Here is a 17,420-nt window from a genome sequence, read left to right on the forward strand (position 1 = left end):
GCTCCTACCCTGTGTCCCCAGTCAGGTTCGAGACTCCATGATGCTGTCTCGTTGCGACGCTCTTTGCCCAAAACACTCGGTCTCCAGGCCCACAACCCGTCTCTGCCTCGGTCCCGGTCCCCCATTTCTCAGACGGAGATGCTGAGGCTTCTTGAGAGGCGCCGGCTCAGTCTTTGACATTCAGAGTGATAAGCGCTAAATTAGGGATAAACCCGGGGGAACAAGTCCACATAGTGGAAGAGGGGAGGAGTGTCAAGAAAGGTTTGTAGATAAGATATTTGAGTTGAGTCAGGATAAGGCAAGGGAAACTGAAAAATAATTCCAAGAGAGAAGAGCATAAACAAAGGTTAGGAAGCAAGAGAAACAGAAACGGATTAATGTGTACAGGTGGCAGTGCCTTTGCGTTCGCTATCCCTCTCTGCAACGGCGTTGCCTAAATCTCGGGTCTCAGCTGTTAGTCCCTCGGATGCTTTCCCGATCCTCCTTATCTAAAAGAGTCCCCACGGGGTCCCTTTGTAGTGTTTTATTTTCCTTATAGCACTAATAACATTCTGAGGTTATCCTCTTCACTTGCTGATGAGTGAATTGCCTTTCAGGTCCCACTAGAATACAACAGAACGTGAGCGCCGAGGAAGCAGGGACTTCGCCTCTTTGTTTCACGCAGAGCGTTACAACCCACCACGGCGCCCGGGCCGCCCCACAGGGGTAGTGCCCTTCCGAAGCGAGTACGCCAAACTGCGCACGCGCCGAGGGCCCGGCGCTGCGGCCCACTGATTCGCGGCGGCCTCAACCCCGCCCACCTGCGTCCCTCCTCCGGGTCAGTTTGGCCGTCGGACCCAGTACTCGCAGCTTGTGCTTCCGCCCGGACGCCTTTCCGCAAGACTCGGCGGCGGGAACGGACGCGCCCCCCATTTGCCGGCCGGTCCCGGGATGGCCCCCAAACTTTCCAACTCTGTGGAGGGGCTCCGCGCCGCCGGCAACCAGAGCTTCCGCAACGGCCAGTTCGCCGAGGCTGCCACCTTCTACAGCCGCGCGCTGCGAGTGGCGCAGGCGCAAGGTACGACCCTGGCCCTCCTTTTCTCCGCCAGGGCTGCTTCTCTCTCGTCTCCCCGCCTCCCACCCCCCCAGCCGAACAGCTCAGACCTCGCTCTGCCCCTCGGTTCCGGGGGCTTCCTTTCCCCGTGGCCCACCGTCCCTCCAGGCGCTTCCACCACCCTTCCCGCCCATGTGGCATCTTACGAGGAACTTCCTTGGCCCTTGCTTCCTGCCTTTAAAAAAGAAATCGTAATATGGTTTTATTATTCGTTCTTTTTCACTTAATGACGTACCAGAAACGTAGTTCCATGTTAAGAGGTGTTTCATCATTATTTTTTGGTATGGTGAAAAAACACAACGTTAAATTGACCATGTTAACCATTTTTAAGTGCTGAGTTGAGCACTTTTACTGTCAAGGGTTTTGGCCTTGTTGTGTAACAGATCTCGAGAACTTTTTCGTCTTGAAACACTGAAACGCAACACCCACTAAACACCAATCCCCTCCCCTTCCAGCCCTTGGTATCCAGCTTCCTAGTTTTTGTGTCTGTACTTTTGACCACTTTAGACACGGCAAAATGAGTGAGATGATACAGGGTTTGTCTCTTGTGGTTGGCTTGTTTCGCGTAGCAGCACCCTTGAGGACATTGTAATTCCTGGGATCACAGGCTGGATTGTATCCTGTGGCAGGATTTCCTTTTTAAGGCTGCATCATGTTCCATTGTATGGATAGGCCACTTTTTAAATCCATTTATCATCGATGGACATTTGTATGCTTCCACCTCTTAGCTGTTGTGAATAATGCTGTGATGATCCTGGATTGAATTCTTTGGGATGTATACCCAGAAGTGGGATTGCTGGATCAGACGGTAGTTCTAGTTTTAATTTTGGGGGGACCCTCCATACTGTTTTTCATAGTTGCACCATTTTACATTCCCGCTGGCAGTGCACAAAGGTTCCAACTTCTCAGCATTCTCACCAGCACTTATCTTCTGTTTTTTTGATAATGGCTGTCCTGATAGGTGTGAGCGGCCTGCTTTTAAATGTCCTGTTATTCAGGCTTCATTCTGATCCCCGAGGATATACTCAACCCTCCTTCACAACTATTCGTCTTCAATTAAATTAGTATTTGTTGATCACCTGATTGTATTGATTATATAACAAGACAGAGAAGGTCCTTTCTCTCAAGGATTGTACATTCTTGTTTTTTGGGGGGGCTGGGGGGTGGGCAGGCATGGATCTTAAGCTAGTAAACAAGACCTGTCCGATAATGATTAGGGCTATATAGAAGACAAATATGGTGATGGGACAGAGTTGACTAGGGAGCTCCTTTAGAATGGGAGGTCAAGGATCACTTCTTTGAAGAGGTGACATTTGAGGTGGTGTCTGAATAATGAGAAGAAGCCAACTGCACAAAGTTTAGGTGCTGAGCATTCCAGGTGGTGGGAACTGTAATTACAGGCGTACCTCGTTTTATTGGACTTTTCTTTATTGTGCTTCACAGGTGTTGTGTCTTTTTTACAAATGGAAGACAAGACCCTCCAGCAAAAAGGTTACTATTAATACTTGTCTGGAACCGAACCCTCAGTGTCTCCTGGGTATGCCTACATAAAGGCACCTAGAAGGAATAAGCATGTGTTCCAGGAGCCAAGAATAGTGAGCCAGTGGAGAGAGTAGTAAGACTTGAGCTCAGTTACACAGGCAGAACCTTACTGTGTAGACATTTTACACAATAGGCGGTATCGTAAGGAGTTTGGGTTTTATTCCCTGATGGGAAGCTCCTGGAGAGCTTTAAACAGGAGTACCAGTTCTTCCAGCCTCCAGCTCATTTCAACCAACCACAGTCCTTTCTCCACCTCTTCTGCAAATTGTCTTAGCCCTCATTGGAATCCCTTCTCTGTAGTACCTATTTCCCTTTGCCTTCCTTCTCTTTCATTTTCTCAGCTAGCATTTGTTGAGTGCTTTACGGTGTGCTAGGCATTATCCCTTTTTATCTTCATACTAACCTGTAACTAAGACACTTTATGGATGAGTCCAGAAGAGTTAAATTACCTACCCTGGGGTTTCACAATGAACACATGTAACAGGCAAGATTTGAATATGAGTCTGTTTCCCTAGTCCAAGCTTTTAATCTTTTTGCTAGACTTTCCCCAATTTTCTCGAAATTAGTCTGTTTTGTTCGAACTTTTGCAGTTTTAAGCTACTCTTGCCTCCTTTTTTCTAGAACACTCTACCTGCTCATCTCAGCCTCACTTGACGTCACTGAGATACTGATATTTCTGCCTTTTTCTTTCATTCTACCCCAGCTGGCCTGGAAAAACTTGTGCTTTTGTATGGATTTATTCTGGGTCACTAGAAGAGGTGGCCTAGTATCTGGATTTAGTAGGGATCCAGAGTTTGGTTCTCATCCTTTTCTAGATAATATATGGGCAAGTCCCTTGATTTCTCTGATCAGTTTTCCTGATCTTGAAAGCAGAGCAGGGAGCAACCTAACACAATGAACCCTTCCAGTAAGTCTGTGAAGTGATATCGTTATGTGATAGGTGAGCACATGAGACCAGAGGGATTGGGTAACTTGTGTGGGATCACAGGCTGGATTGTAGGTTCTGTCTGATGCCCTTTCCGCAACATCACTGCTGCTGCTGAGCATGCATGCCCTGGGGACTTGAGATGGATTCCAAGTTTTAAGTACTTGTACTTGTTCCTTAGGGGCAAGGATATATTTGTATTTATCTCTGTACCTTGCTGTCTCATTCAGGGTCTGGCAAAATAAGAAAAAAAAAGTTATTGTTTGTTATTGTTGGTATTGAATGAAAGATATGCATCAATATGGTAACATGATATTTAGTGAAAAAATTAAGTTGCAGAAAAATACGCAATAAGGTGTCATTTAGGAAAAGCTTTTAAAGATATAGAATGATATGTTAGGTGTGAATACATACATAGCAAAAGGTAGACAAACGTGCATGAGCATGTTACATACCAACTTTAGGATTGCAGTGACATCTGGGGGCCTGGGGACCGAGCAAAGGGAAAAGGATGGGGATGAGTGGAGCTTCAATTATATCAAAAATGAAAAAGGTTGGAAACAAGTATAACGTATGCTCAGTCTAGTGATGGATATTGAATATCTGTTTTCTGTATGTTTCACACCGACTGTGTTTCCCCGAAAATAAGACATAGCCATGCCATCAGCTCTAATGTGTCTTTTGGAGCAAAAATTAATATAAGATCCGATCTTGTTTTAATGTAAGACCCGGTCTTATATTATATAATATAATATAATATAATACACTACACTACACTACAGGGTTTTTTATGAAGTTTTGCTCCGAAAGACACATTGGAGCTGATGGCATGGCTGTGTCTTATTTTGGGGGAAAAATGGTAGGAGTGGAATAACTGGGTCAACACTTGATAGTTTCCTTTTTTTTTTCCTCATGGCCCTTGCCAGTGGGTATGCAGTGGTTGAAAATTATTTTTTGAAATGTAAATCATGGTGGCCAGAATAAAGGACTTGAGCTTTGAAATTCCTGAGTTACTCTGCCTTTAGAAAAATGTCTGATAATTCTCCCCCTTGGGGAGCATGAGTCCTTCCCCTGATTACGTTCTCTGTAGTCCTGTCAGATCCAGAGGACTTTTCCGTGGCACAGTCCTCTGATTTGACCAGGTAGAATTTAGTCTCTTGTCTTTTATTGTCCTACAGCACTTGTTCAGTCCATTTGTCATATTTTTCTTACCTTTTTATTTTTCTTTATTGGGTTTACATGCTTTTTGTAATAAAATTAACACACATACACACAAGTAATTACAGAGTGGATTTCTTTGAGGCAGAAGTCAGCTATTTCATGTTTATCTTTTGCCTGGTACCAAGTTTCCTGGTGGAGTGAATGAATGAGTAGATGCTTGGTGTTCTCACTCCCATGTACTAATGACAAACTTACCAGCCCATCAGACCAGCAATTCTGATCAAGTTACAGTCATCTCGGCTACCTTTTACCAAAGCCCAGAGAGCTCAGAGGGTGAATGTACCCTGGTGACCCGAGGCATCCATTTCCCAACCTGTCAGTCTCATGCTTTCTGCTTCCACCTGGGCAGGTTCTTCGGACCCTGAAGAAGAAAGTGTTCTCTACTCCAACCGAGCAGCGTGCCACTTAAAAGATGGAAACTGCGGAGATTGCATCAAAGATTGCACGTCGTAAGTAGTCGAGGGTAACTTTGGGGTGCTCACGAGGCTCGGAAGAGGAGTTTATCTGGCCTGGTGTTTCTTTGGACTGATCCCACCAGTTACATATGTGACAGATACTAGGCAGTGTCACTGTCACCGAGTCACTGAAACAGGATGCTCTAATTTGTCTTTGTGGCCCCTGCCTTGTGTTTTTGGAGTCGTGGCTCTGCTGCTGTAAATGAAGTAGGATGGGCAGTTAGGGAAAGGCCTTGAAGTCCTTGTGAGATTTGGGGCCTGGAGATGAGGGAGAGTTGCAGACTAGTGACTGGCATGCCCAGGTTTCTTCTGGGGTGGATGTGTGTGAAAGGAAAGGAGAGAGGGAAAGAAAGAGGGATAGAGCTTAATAGATAGCCAGGAAAGGAGAAAGGAGAAAATGGTATCCATCACTGACCAGATGTAGGGAACGTTTAAAACAGTTTGTCATACTTCTTCTTCAAGCCAGTTTGATACAGCCTTCTTTCATCATTGCTAAACTAGCTCACATACCTTAATATATTCTCAGATCTGATATCCTGTGACACTGCCTTAGAGTCATGCATGCCCTGGGCATAGATGGGAGAGAAGAGAGGTGCGCATGCTCTTGGAGCCAGTGCTAAGTTGATTTGTACCAGGCCCTGTGCTAGGTTTCCTTCCTGGAGGGCTCATAGCCATTCTATAGGGAAAGTTTACCATTCTTCCCAGGCTAGAACTGGGTCGCAGAAGGTTGAAGTGGTAGAGTGACTTGCGTGGGGTCACATGGTTAGTGGCAGGGGTGGGATTCAAACAACACTCCATCTGACTCCAGAGCCTGTTTGTTATTCCCACCAGGCCACAAGTAGAAACACAAAGAAGCATGAAAGCTACAAGGCACTTTGTCTTGATTTTGAGAGGATTGCAACTGAAAATTGGTGCACGTACACTCAGATTTTATATTATCCGTGGTTTTCTGCCCTCTTTCCCTTCTCCACTTCAATCTAAGTCGAAAAGTCGCACTTCTAAGGCTTGACATTTTTAGTAGTGTCTGCTAAAAATGACCTCCTATATCCTGAATACTGTAGCTGACCCGACTTGGAAGGAGCCGTGGGGGGAACCCTGGTGATTTAAAAGCCAGGTGACATTTCTGCCTCCTGTTCTAGAGCTCTGGCCTTAGTTCCTTTCGGCATAAAGCCCTTGCTGCGGCGAGCATCGGCCTACGAGGCTCTGGAGAAGTATCCCCAGGCCTACGTCGACTACAAGACCGCGCTGCAGGTTGATGGCAGTGTGACATCAGCCTTGGAAGGCCTCAACAGGTGAGCCTGAGTCACTACGGGCAGTCCCTCTGGAACGCTGCCTTCCTTCACTTCATTGACATGGGACCATTGCTTTGGTCATCTTCTGGTGGGATCCCTTTGGTCTAGGCTTAGGAACTCCTCATGAGCATGTAGCAAAAGTGTGGAAAGAGAATTTGCTGTCATATTTAGCAGGTGTTCAAGGGCTCAGGATTACTGAGTTGGTTGCTTTTTGTTTGTTTGTTTGTTGCCTAAATGTGCTTAATGTGCATTCATTAATGCTTAAATGCATTTACACATAGTAATTTATCGAGCTCTGTGAAAGGTATTGTGCCAGATTTAGGGGGACTATAGAAATAAAAGAGATACTAATCCTACTTGCTTCCAAGAGCTAACTAGATTGGGGAAAGGAAGACTCAGGCACAAGCAGCTGGGACACGAGGCTGTAGGGATATTGTTTCTGGATGTGTTTCAGTGGATTGTACTGCGACCCCTTCACAAGGCCCCTCGGATAACGTTTCTCGCTGGTCTTCTGAGCAGTTGTTTGTTTTTATCTCATGGATGCCCCATGTTTCCCCTCCTTGCATGGGCTGCTAGAAAGCCAAACACCACACTAATAGCCAACCCTTAGCAGGACTTCCTGGTATGTCTTTAGTGCACCCTTTCTGGCTTCACGTGTTCTCTCTCTGCCTCCTTTTAGTTTCTATCTGCCCCTTACGTACCAGACTTTGCCCTAGGGCCTGGTCTGATAACTGAGACATATGTCTTCCTGCCCTGACAGAGCTCCTGGTCTCGTGGAGAACACCAGTCAGTCATAGGCAGGCACACTGCAAAGGATGAGTGCTGTGCTAGGAGGCAGCTCCGGGGGCTTTGAGGACAGACAGGAGGCCCCTAACCAGCTGGGGGGGCTGTGAGGACAGACAGGAGGCCCCAAACCAGCTGGGGGGGCTATGAGGACAGACAGGAGGCCCCAAACCAGCTGGGGGGGGCTATGAGGACAGACAGGAGGCCCCAAACCAGCTAGGGGGAGGCCAGAGAGGGCTTGCAGGGGAGGTGAGTGGAGAGAGATGACTAGAGATCGGGGCCAAAGACCAGCAAGGACAAAGGGCAGCCTGGGCAAGAGTGAGCGAGTGTGATGTGTTACAGAAATTGTGAGGGGTCCATTTCATATGGTGCTGTAAGTGAGGAGCTCAGCTCAGCTCAGGACAGGTAGTGAGGCCAGGTCGTGCGGGGCCTGCTTTTCAGGGGCTTGGACTTATCTGAAGACAGTGAGGCATCGTGAAAGGGGAGCAACATGAGCAGATTTGAGAGAGCAGCTCATTCACTGGCTGCCATGTTGAAGAATGACTTGAAAGAGAACAGAATAGGACGGGGGCATGCAGTAACCCAGAAGAGACGGTGAAGATAGTGGAAAGAGTGGGACCACTTCAGGGGACCTGTAGGTAGTATTTCAATAGGTTTTGGTGGTTGTGGGGTGGTGAGAGGGAAGAATAGAAGACATCCAGGTGGTTGACATGTTGAGTTGGAGGTGATTGTGGGACATGAGACTAAAGATGTAAGGAAGGCAGCAGGTATTCACTTAAGTTTGGAGCAAAGGGGAAAATACAGGTCAGACATACAAATTTAAAGGTCATCAGCATAGAGGTGAATTAAGGTTGTGGGAGAAAAGAAGAACCCCACAGCCGTGTATAGGGGGAAGAGGATGGAGCTTTGAGAAATTCCAGCAGTGGAAGGACCTTCAGAGGAACAACGGCTGGAGTGACAGGAGGAAACTTGAAGCAGTTAGTGTCACAAGGGAAGGAATGTTTCCAGAAAGCTGAATACGTCATTCATGTCAGGTGTGCCGGTAGACTAAGCATTCAGGAATGAAGTCCCTGATGATTCTGATGGAAGCAGTTTAGTGGGGTCAGAAGCCAGATGGCATTGGGTTCAGGAAGTCTGGCTGTGGGGACGCAGAGCAGTGTAGCTGTGATGGCAGAGGGATGTCCAGGTGGGTTTTATTAAGTGAAGAAAGAGTTAAATGCTGATAGTTGGAGTTAGCAGAGAGAAACGCTGAAGATATTAGAGAGGAAGATGCCCGCTGAGTGTGGTTCCTGAGAAGCAGGAAGAGATGAGGTCCTTGTTAGCTCTTCTGTTGTGACGAGAGAAATAGGAAGGGTTGGTGTGGGGACAGAGCCCCGGAGAGCAGTTTCCAGGCTCTTGGCCTCATGTGGAAAGGTACTGGCTCGGGTAGTAGATGGCCGTCAGCTGTGACTAGTTGGCCGTCAGTTGTAACCGGTTAGCCATTAGCCACTGATATAACTGCCGCTGCTGCGCTGGCGAGGGCTTTGGTTGGTTGGTTGGTTGGCAGATTGCGGCTAGCAAGTGGGGTTAGCAAGCGTGGATAGCGGATTGTGGATCATGTGGATCCTACTTACTATGTCTCACCCAGCCACCAGCGAGACTGGGGTGCAGGAAGACCCCCTATAGGGGTACTGGCAGATGTTTGCTTTTGTGTCTCCACCAGCCGCCATTGAGAATATAGTGGTGCTCTGTTGTTCCTTTTTGGCCTCACCATATCCTGCGTTCTGGTGTGGGGAGCGGGAGCTGAGACTCTGAAAGACACGTGGCGCAGCGAGCAGGATGTGGTGCTGGCCAGAATTTTCAAAGGGGTAATGGAGCAGTTTATATGCGTGAAAGCTCAGCTTCGCAAGCAGCATATGGCGTCAGCCAGGGTCTCCAAAGGGCGGTGGAGCAGTTTGTGCATATGAACACTCAGTCTCAGGAAGATCTGGAGGAGCAGCTGCCGGAGAGCTGGACCCCCATGGAGGGGTGGGAAGACGTGGATGGTTCTCCAACCACAATAGGCCGGAGAAAGCGAAGGTCGTTGCGGCCATGTGAGCTGGGAAGTGCTTGTTGAGGCAGCAGGTGCGGGACTTGTGGTCCCAGGAGGAAACGCTGAGTCATTGGTGGAAGATGCGGGTGAGGTCAAGGTCGTCCCTCACCCCCAGGTTGGGGAGGACTTGGAGCCCTCGCCCCGTGGAGTGGGCTCACATTGTGAGGCCAACTCACAGCCTTGATGAATGACTGTAGATTATGGGGAATGGCCTTCCATCCGATTTGGTGGACCACTTGACTGTTTGGGAACATGCCACCATGCAGTGGAACTGGGGTGGGAGTGTTTGCTTCCTGTCTTGCCCAGCCGCCAGCGAGACTGTGGTGCAGGAAGACCCCTTGTTGGGGTGCAGGCGGATGTTTGCTTTTGTGTCTTGACCAGCCACCTTCGAGACTATAGTGGTATGATGCCCCTATCTAGGGCTCTGTTGTTGTTCCTTTTTGGCCTCAACATATCCTGCGTTCTTGTGTGGGGGGCGGGAGCTGAGACCCTGAATGACAGTTGGGTGCCCATGCAGGTGGGTTTGTATTTGGAGTTTGAGGAAGTTTGCTCTGAAAAGGGGGAGGGTTAGGAGCAGAGTTGAGGAGGGTCGAGGTTTGAAATCGCTGGGCAGATTAGAAATACAGCTTTGGGGGCTCAGACACTGAATTGTAGTGGTACCCTTGTGTTTTCATTCTGGTATCATAGGAGCAGGGTTGTAAAAGCAGAAAAAGTATACAGTGGGCTTTATTCACTCATTCGACACACACTTATTGTGGGTGCCAGGTAATGATGTGCAGGGCTGGGGACCAGTTAACAGAACAGACACGGTCACTGAGCAGCATTTTAAGCAAGTTAGCTGGGCCTGGAAGGAGGGAAGGGAGGCTGGGAAGTGGACCAGATTGTTTTGGGTAGAGGACAAAGCATGTGCAAAGGCTTTAAACATAGGATCAGGAGGGAAGGTGGCATCTGATAAAGATGGAGAGGTAGGAGGGGACCAGATCTCGGGCTCTGCTAGCCTCGGGAAATGGGAACCATTGAAGGATTTTCAAATTTGAGAATGACGTAAGATTTACTTTTTTAAAAACTCTCAGCATTAATCAAATGTGAGATGCTTGCATGGTCTTGTATGATAGCTCTGTTAATATAAAGCATTGTCCTCTCTTGGGGGCTGTGTGGTCCTTCGGGGGTAAGGTAAGGTTGAAATACCCTTCACAAACAACAGAGCATTACTTTGAAGTTAACATAGTGTGACCAGGGAGGGCCAAGCAGGAGGAACTATGATGGTGGCTGATGTGAGAAGACTTTTATGGGTGGCCGACTCCTGTTCCTTTCCTGCTGCGTGTCCGGAGGATATAAAGAGATGGTCCAAACCAAGGAAGATAACTGGCTCTCATACACCTCCTTTTTGTTTATAAGAGGAGGACCATCTTGTCCCAGCCGGAAACATCCCTGCTATCCTGCCTTCCTTTCCAGGATGACCAGAGCGCTCATGGATTCACTTGGGCCCGAGTGGCGCCTGAAGCTGCCCTCCATCCCCTTGGTACCTGTTTCAGCTCAGAAGAGGTGGAATTCCTTGCCTCCGGAAAACCACAAGGAGACAGCTAAAAGCAAATCCAAAGAAACCAGAAGTACAAAGAGCAGAGGTAAGCTGTGACTTCCTACTCAGTGTTGGGCAGTTTCTCTAGCCACTCTCTCTAGAGTAATCCTGTAAAACTTGTCCTCGTTTACGCTGAGTTATGAAAATATCTTAAAAAGGTCTTACTTAGCCTCTTAGAGACTGTCTCCTCAACTCCATAATGAGGGTGGTGAGAAAATCTACCCCACAACTGTAAGGACTGAGTAACACAGGTGAATCCCCAGCCTGGCACATAGGTACATGGTGTTGGTTCCCTTCTCTTTTCTGACAGCATTTGGGATGTATCATTTTGGACGTTTTGCTTGCAAGAATAGAAAACTCACTGTGGTAAAAATAATAAAGAGTTTTATTGGCTCATACAACTGAAAAGTCCAGAGTTCAGGTTCAGGCAAGATTTGATGCAGCAGCTAACTATATTCTCAGGTTCTGACTCCACTTCTCTGTATTTCTCTCAGCGCTCTTCTCTGGTGTTTGTCAGCTTTGTCTTTGGGCAGCTTTTCCTCCTAACAGTAAAATGGCTGTAGTAGTTCCAGGTCTCATGCATGTACCACACCTCATGACCTAGAGGAAGAGAAAAACTTCTTTTGTCCGAGAGGGTTTCTTTCCCCCAAATCCATAGCTCACATATTTTCTGTTTATTCTGGCCTCTTTGGTCACAGGCCATTCTCTGAACTAGTCACTGTGATGAGGGGCTGAGATTTTGTGATTAGCTCAGCCCTAAGCCATCAGCCCCACCCGCACAGCCAGCGGGTGATGCTTCCCCAGGAACACGCACACGTATGAGTCCCTGAAAGAAGAGAAATAAGAAGGGAGATCAAAGCCAAGTGGCCCTACACAGGAAACTGTCCACCTGACGGTAAAACAGAGGCAGGGTCTCGCTGGCTCTTATAATGTTCCAGGAGAATTGTCCCAGCCCAGCAAGCCAGGTGTAGGGGACAGGCCGTGCAGGAGGGTCAGGCCTGCAGCCTTGCATGGCGCTAGGCGAGGGCAGAAGTTACTTCCATTCCCAGGAGGAAACCTATCTGACCATAGGTTTGTGGGAGCTTGGTCAGTGTACCCCGCTCTTCCCCAGAGTGAAAATGTGGGGGTGCTAATGAACTAGGTGGCTTCAGTGCACCCGGCGTTCACATCATTCCTTCAGAGTCACTGAGCCGTGTATTCCAGGCCCTGTGCTAAGCAGTGTGACACAGACAAGATGGGCAGTCTTGGCCCTCAGGATGCACTGTTTTAACGAGAGACTGAGACACATAAACAGCATTTCAAAATACAGGAGGAAGAACAAGTGCTTTAGAGTCTTTATAGTTTTCGGGGAGTTCAGAATAGGAATTGATTTAAGTGTGCTTGGGGGAGTCGGGGAAAGGCTCACGGAGGTGGCAGTGGAGGTGACAGGTTGAGCTGGGCCTTAAAGGGTGAGTTCTTCAGATGGGAAAGGAGAGGGATGGGAATTATTGGCAGAGTGGAGAGTGTTGTTGAATGAATGCGTGGAGTGTTGCTGCAGAACAGCGGAAGTGAGCACGGCTGCAGAGTACGGTGTTACAGAGCTGGGGTAAAGCTGAAGCTGTACACACTGCACTGCAGCCCACCGGCTCTTGCAGAGAAACTCACGCACGTGTGCACAAGAACACATGTACAAGAATGCTCATAGCAGAATGTTTATAATGGCAAAAAACAAAACGAAATAAGTCTCCACAAGTAGGAGAATGGAAAAATCAATTGTATGGCAGCAGGAGGTTGAATGAATTACAGGTACATGCATTAACACAGAGCAATCTCAGGAATCTAATTTTGAGGGGGGAAAAACAGGTCTTGGAAGAATACATAGAACTGTTTATCCCTTTACATGAAGTTCAGAAACAGAGTAAACAAATGGTTTATAGACACTGTGGTATAAACAATCAAAAACAAAAAGAAGGGCGCACAGAAGTGGGGATAATGGTTTCCTCCAGGGGTGGATGGATTTGGGGAGGGACCCACAGAGCTTCAAGGGCCCTAGTAAATGTTGTTTCTTGAGGTGAGGGATGAAGTCAAGGGTGTTAGTTTTACTCCTAAAACCTTACCCTTGTCATAAATATTTAGTATTTTATAAAGATGTTTTTAAAAATTAAAAAAGCAGGTGATACAGGAGCTGGGGCTGGAACAGCTAATTGGGGCAGAAGGCCAGGTTGGTCGGCTTGGATTTCATCTCCCATCTCCTGGAAAGCTGGGGCATGGCCGCACGTGTCCGGTGAAGGTGGTACCCACAGGCTCAGACCAAAACAGCCAGGAGGAATGGTAGACTCTTCTGCCCTTTTCTGAAAGCCCAGGAGCTACACCCTGTCTTTAACAGATGCTTGTTTATTTAAATACTTATTCCCCTGCTTTAAATTCAGAAGGGGTTCTGTAGTTTCTCGTGCACTCTCAGATTTCATTCACAGTAGCCTTGTGGAGAGTAGGTGTTGCCCCCATCATATTGGTGAGGAAATCGAGGTCCAACGGACTAGGTAGGTCACACAGACCTTCCAGCTACTAAGTGGCAAGGATAGAACCCAGGCTGCTTTTTATCACGTGTGTATTATTACGACTCCAAAGAGACCTCATTGATCTCCATCGGCACCTGCTCCATGGTTTTTCCCTCTTCTGAATTTGCATCTAGTGCCTTCTGCTGAGGATGTGGAGAGAGCCAGAGTTCTGAAGGAAGAAGGCAATGAGCTTGTAAAGAAGGGAAACCATAAGAAAGCTATTGAGAAGTACAGTGAAAGCCTCTCGTTTAGTAACCTGGAATCCGCCACGTACAGCAACAGGTACCTTCCCCTCAGCTGCTGGCCTGGGGATTTCAGGACGATGGTATTACGTTCCGTAGCCTTCTCTTGGACTGTGATGGGCTCTACACCCCTAGCATTTAGTCAGTGGTAGAGCTCAGAACACAAACTCACACTCGTTTTGGTCACTGCGAGGCAGGTGTTGCCAGTGGCATTTGCTCTCTTAAGGGGACAGAAACTGAGGGATGCCAAAGGGGAGTCTGGGCTTTGTTAGCCCTCCCGCCTCACCCGAATTTTCATTAACCACCCAAATCAGCAGACGATGTCAGTAAAAGAAGTGTGCTTGCTACACAGACACAACCTCAACACAAGTCTCGTAGCCTCTCCATCTTCTTTTGCTCCCACCCCATAGCTTGTCCAAGACCCTCTTGTTAGAAACTGGCACTGTGTCTGAGAGCACAGGGCAGAACCCAGGGTGTGGAGTAATCGCCTGGCTTGGGAGCGAGATGGGCACAGCCTGGCCTGAGGGCTTAGACGTGTGGTGCCATAGGACGCCCTGCACCAGGAGCTGCTGTTAGTGGTCCCCTGACAGTGAGGGAGGGGCTTTGCCACAGCTCACCCAGCCACTAAATGGTGGAGACAGAACTGGAACCTGGCTCCAGTGAGATCTTTGCTTGTTTCACTGTCAGAAGCTTGAAATGTTCAGCAAGGGACCCTATCTGATCCAAACATTTCTTATAAAATGTTATCAATCTGTTTCTCCTTCCCTACCACATGTTACCTTTTAGATCTGAAATCTTGGATCTATAACATGCTCACTGTTCCTTATCTAAAACTCTTAGGATAAAATGTGTTTCAGACTTTAGTAAGGAAATATGGTTCATCCACTGAATCAGATAACAGTTAGGGTCTGGGGCAGCTTACTGAAGTTAACTGGTAGCATTTCTACAGTGAAACTTAAGCAAACGCCACGTTCACATGGGGTGGTATAAAAACAGACTAGTCTCGTATCAGTTCACGAGGGCTTACTGCCTCATGAGTAGAAAAGAGCTCTCCGTTGTCAGGCTTCCATTTTGGACCTGGGCTTTCCTGGCTGATTGGAGCAGGGTGCCTCCGTCTGCCAGGCTAACAGTTGGAAAATAACTGCAGCCTGTGCCATGTTTGTGCAGCACCCCCTTCTAACTCCTCTGGGCCGCCTGGCCTTGCTAACCTCGGGCTGCTGGAGACCTCTATTAACCCGTCTTCCTGGTTATTTACCACATGTGGGGGCGATGTTTTGTTTCAGTACTATTTTTCATGCAAATATGTCTGTGCTGCACTGTTTTAATTACTGTTGCTTTATAATATCTTACAGGGCTGGTCTTTTCCTCGTCCTTAATCAGAGCATCCCTGGCTATCTTCCCAGGTTGGCTCTTCTAGCTAAACCTTAGGATCATTTTGACAAATTCCAAAAAGTATCTTGTTGGGCTTTTGATTGTGGTGACATTGGATTTACAAATTTAGGAGACTGACAACTTTACACAAAACTGAATTTCCCATCCATTGTGGCTTTCTCCATCTTTATAAGAACCATCTTTATAAGAACCCAGGTGGAGTCCCCAATCTGCCCCTTGAGCACGTCGCATCACTCCTCTGAGCCAGTGTGATCACCTGTAAGTGGGCTAGGGTTGTCGTGAGCATTGAAGGTGTCAGGTGTGCAGAGTAGGTATTTGGCGAATTAGGATCACTCCTCAAACTACCTCATTGCCCTGGGTGTCCCCTTAGAAGTGACAAACCTCTGCAACGGTCTTCTCCCATCAGGGCACTCTGCTATTTGGTCCTGAAGCAGTACAAGGAAGCGGTGAAGGATTGCACAGAAGCCCTCAAGCTGGATGGAAAAAACGTGAAGGCATTTTACAGACGGGCTCAGGCCTACAAGGCACTCAAGGTAAAAAGATCCCAACCGAAAGTCAACTAAGCTATAGACATTTGTGCCTGTGATGGCACTTCTAGAGCGTAGTCAGGGTGAGGTGGTGTCTGCCACACTCTGGTGTCATCCGAGGGCCCAGGGTAGCTTGGGGCAGGCCTACATGCTGGGCTTAGAAAACCCTGTTGTCTCAGCATCCGTCCCCACCCCCCCTTTGATCTAACCTCACAGCACCACCCCACACCCTTCTCTCTTCTATTAGGACTATAAATCCAGCTTTGCAGACATCAACAGCCTCCTGCAAATTGAGCCCAGGAACGGCCCTGCACAGAAGTTGCAGCAGGAAGTTAACCAGAACTTAAACTAAAACCCCAAAGAGCAGCAGGAAACCTCTGTCCGACAACTTTCCTCTGTGCCTGTTCCTGGCACCCAGAATGCCCCGGACTGAGCTCTGAGGCGCCGCCTCTGCCCCTCAGAGATGATGGCCTTCCACCCCCTTATGAGGCTTGTGTTTGTTCAAATGAAGCTCAGTGTAGCCAAAAACCAGACATTGTTTTGCTGGAAAGGTTTCCTGCTAGAGCTGAAGCCCTGTTCTCCATTGCCCCTGCCTCGAACAGCTAGCGGATCACAAATGAGTGCCTGTCAGCAGAGCACTTGGCTGGCTGCCCCTGCCCCACGCATGCTCCAGACTGCATGCTGCCCCTCAGACTTCAACAGCCCCCTCACTGGTTCATTGCAAACTGAGCTGGGAGTAGGGAAAGGGGGGCCACAGGACTAGAAAACCCTGGCCCACCACCACCCAAAGCAGCCTGTTGAGCTGGCTCTCAGGGCTGCCGTTCCTGCGCTGTCCTTGGCATTGTCCTGTGTGTTCTGAGCTGCAGCCCCTTTGGCCGGGCCCCACTTGGGCGGGGGTGCAGAACCCTGACCCTTGGGCTTTGTGGCTGTGCTGCCTCCCGCGTAGGGGTAGGTGCCTAAGCTGTTTCGAGAGCCCAGAGGTGTGGCCGCTCGTCCTGAAGGTGGGTGGGATAGGCGAAAGGTCTCCTTGGAGTCTCCTTCCATTCTGGGCAGGGGCTTGTCTTTCGGCCCCAAAAGTGGTCCCCTCCGGACTTCTTGGCTCATTGTTATACGAAGTTAATTTGAACTGAACTGATTCCGATTTTGTTGAGCTGTGTTTAAGTGATTATATTAAACGTCTTTTCTTCTATATAAATATCTGTTGTACTTGATGCTTTTTCAGCTTTGTATTTGGAATTTTGCAGCAACAAAGGCCACCGCTTATTGAGCATTCATCTATTGACCAAACAAATTTACCAACATGTCTGCTTGGGCCAGGCCCCATGTGCAGCACGAGGGAAACAGTGAATGAACAGATACGGTCCCTGCTCAGAGGACTGCCAGTCCAGGGGGATGGCCAGATGTTAATGAGCTAATCCAGGAACAGGTGTGAAACTGCCACTGGCTTAAGTGTTTCAAGTCACACAATGCTTTCCCTGCCTACCTGGGAAGATGTGACCCCATGAAGGGAAATGGGTCCCTGATGAAGTGAAGCTTGAACTGAGTCCTAACGTGGGCGTTTAGCTGGGAGGACAGGGTGAGCACAGGGATCAGAAAGTGCCACTCCAGTTCCCAAAACACGGAGTGCTTCAGGATCAGCCACACTCAGGGCCGCCTCCCAGTTCAGTTAGTTTCCCCTTAATGGAGTAGAAGTGTGATGACTCCGTAAAGCGTGGCAGTCGGGGTTTCCTCCGCCCCTTCTCCCCGTCACATACAGGGCTG

The 17,420-nt window shown here is 48.3% G+C and overlaps 1 protein-coding gene across 1 annotated transcript; it reads left to right on the forward strand.

Annotated features, from left to right (window-relative positions):
- Positions 1-821: 821 nt before the first annotated feature.
- Positions 822-16,852, forward strand: TOMM34 (translocase of outer mitochondrial membrane 34). The gene is made up of 7 exons (XM_081034683.1): positions 822-1,057; positions 5,131-5,230; positions 6,376-6,528; positions 10,838-11,007; positions 13,633-13,780; positions 15,539-15,665; positions 15,907-16,852. Exons 1-7 carry the CDS (start codon positions 931-933, stop codon positions 16,009-16,011), a joined length of 930 nt encoding a protein of 309 aa, XP_080890809.1. The 5' UTR covers positions 822-930; the 3' UTR covers positions 16,012-16,852.
- Positions 16,853-17,420: the final 568 nt, after the last annotated feature.

This window comes from Rhinolophus hipposideros (assembly GCF_964194185.1).
Source record: "Rhinolophus hipposideros genome assembly, chromosome: 22".
Classification (NCBI taxonomy): Eukaryota; Metazoa; Chordata; class Mammalia; order Chiroptera; family Rhinolophidae; genus Rhinolophus; species Rhinolophus hipposideros.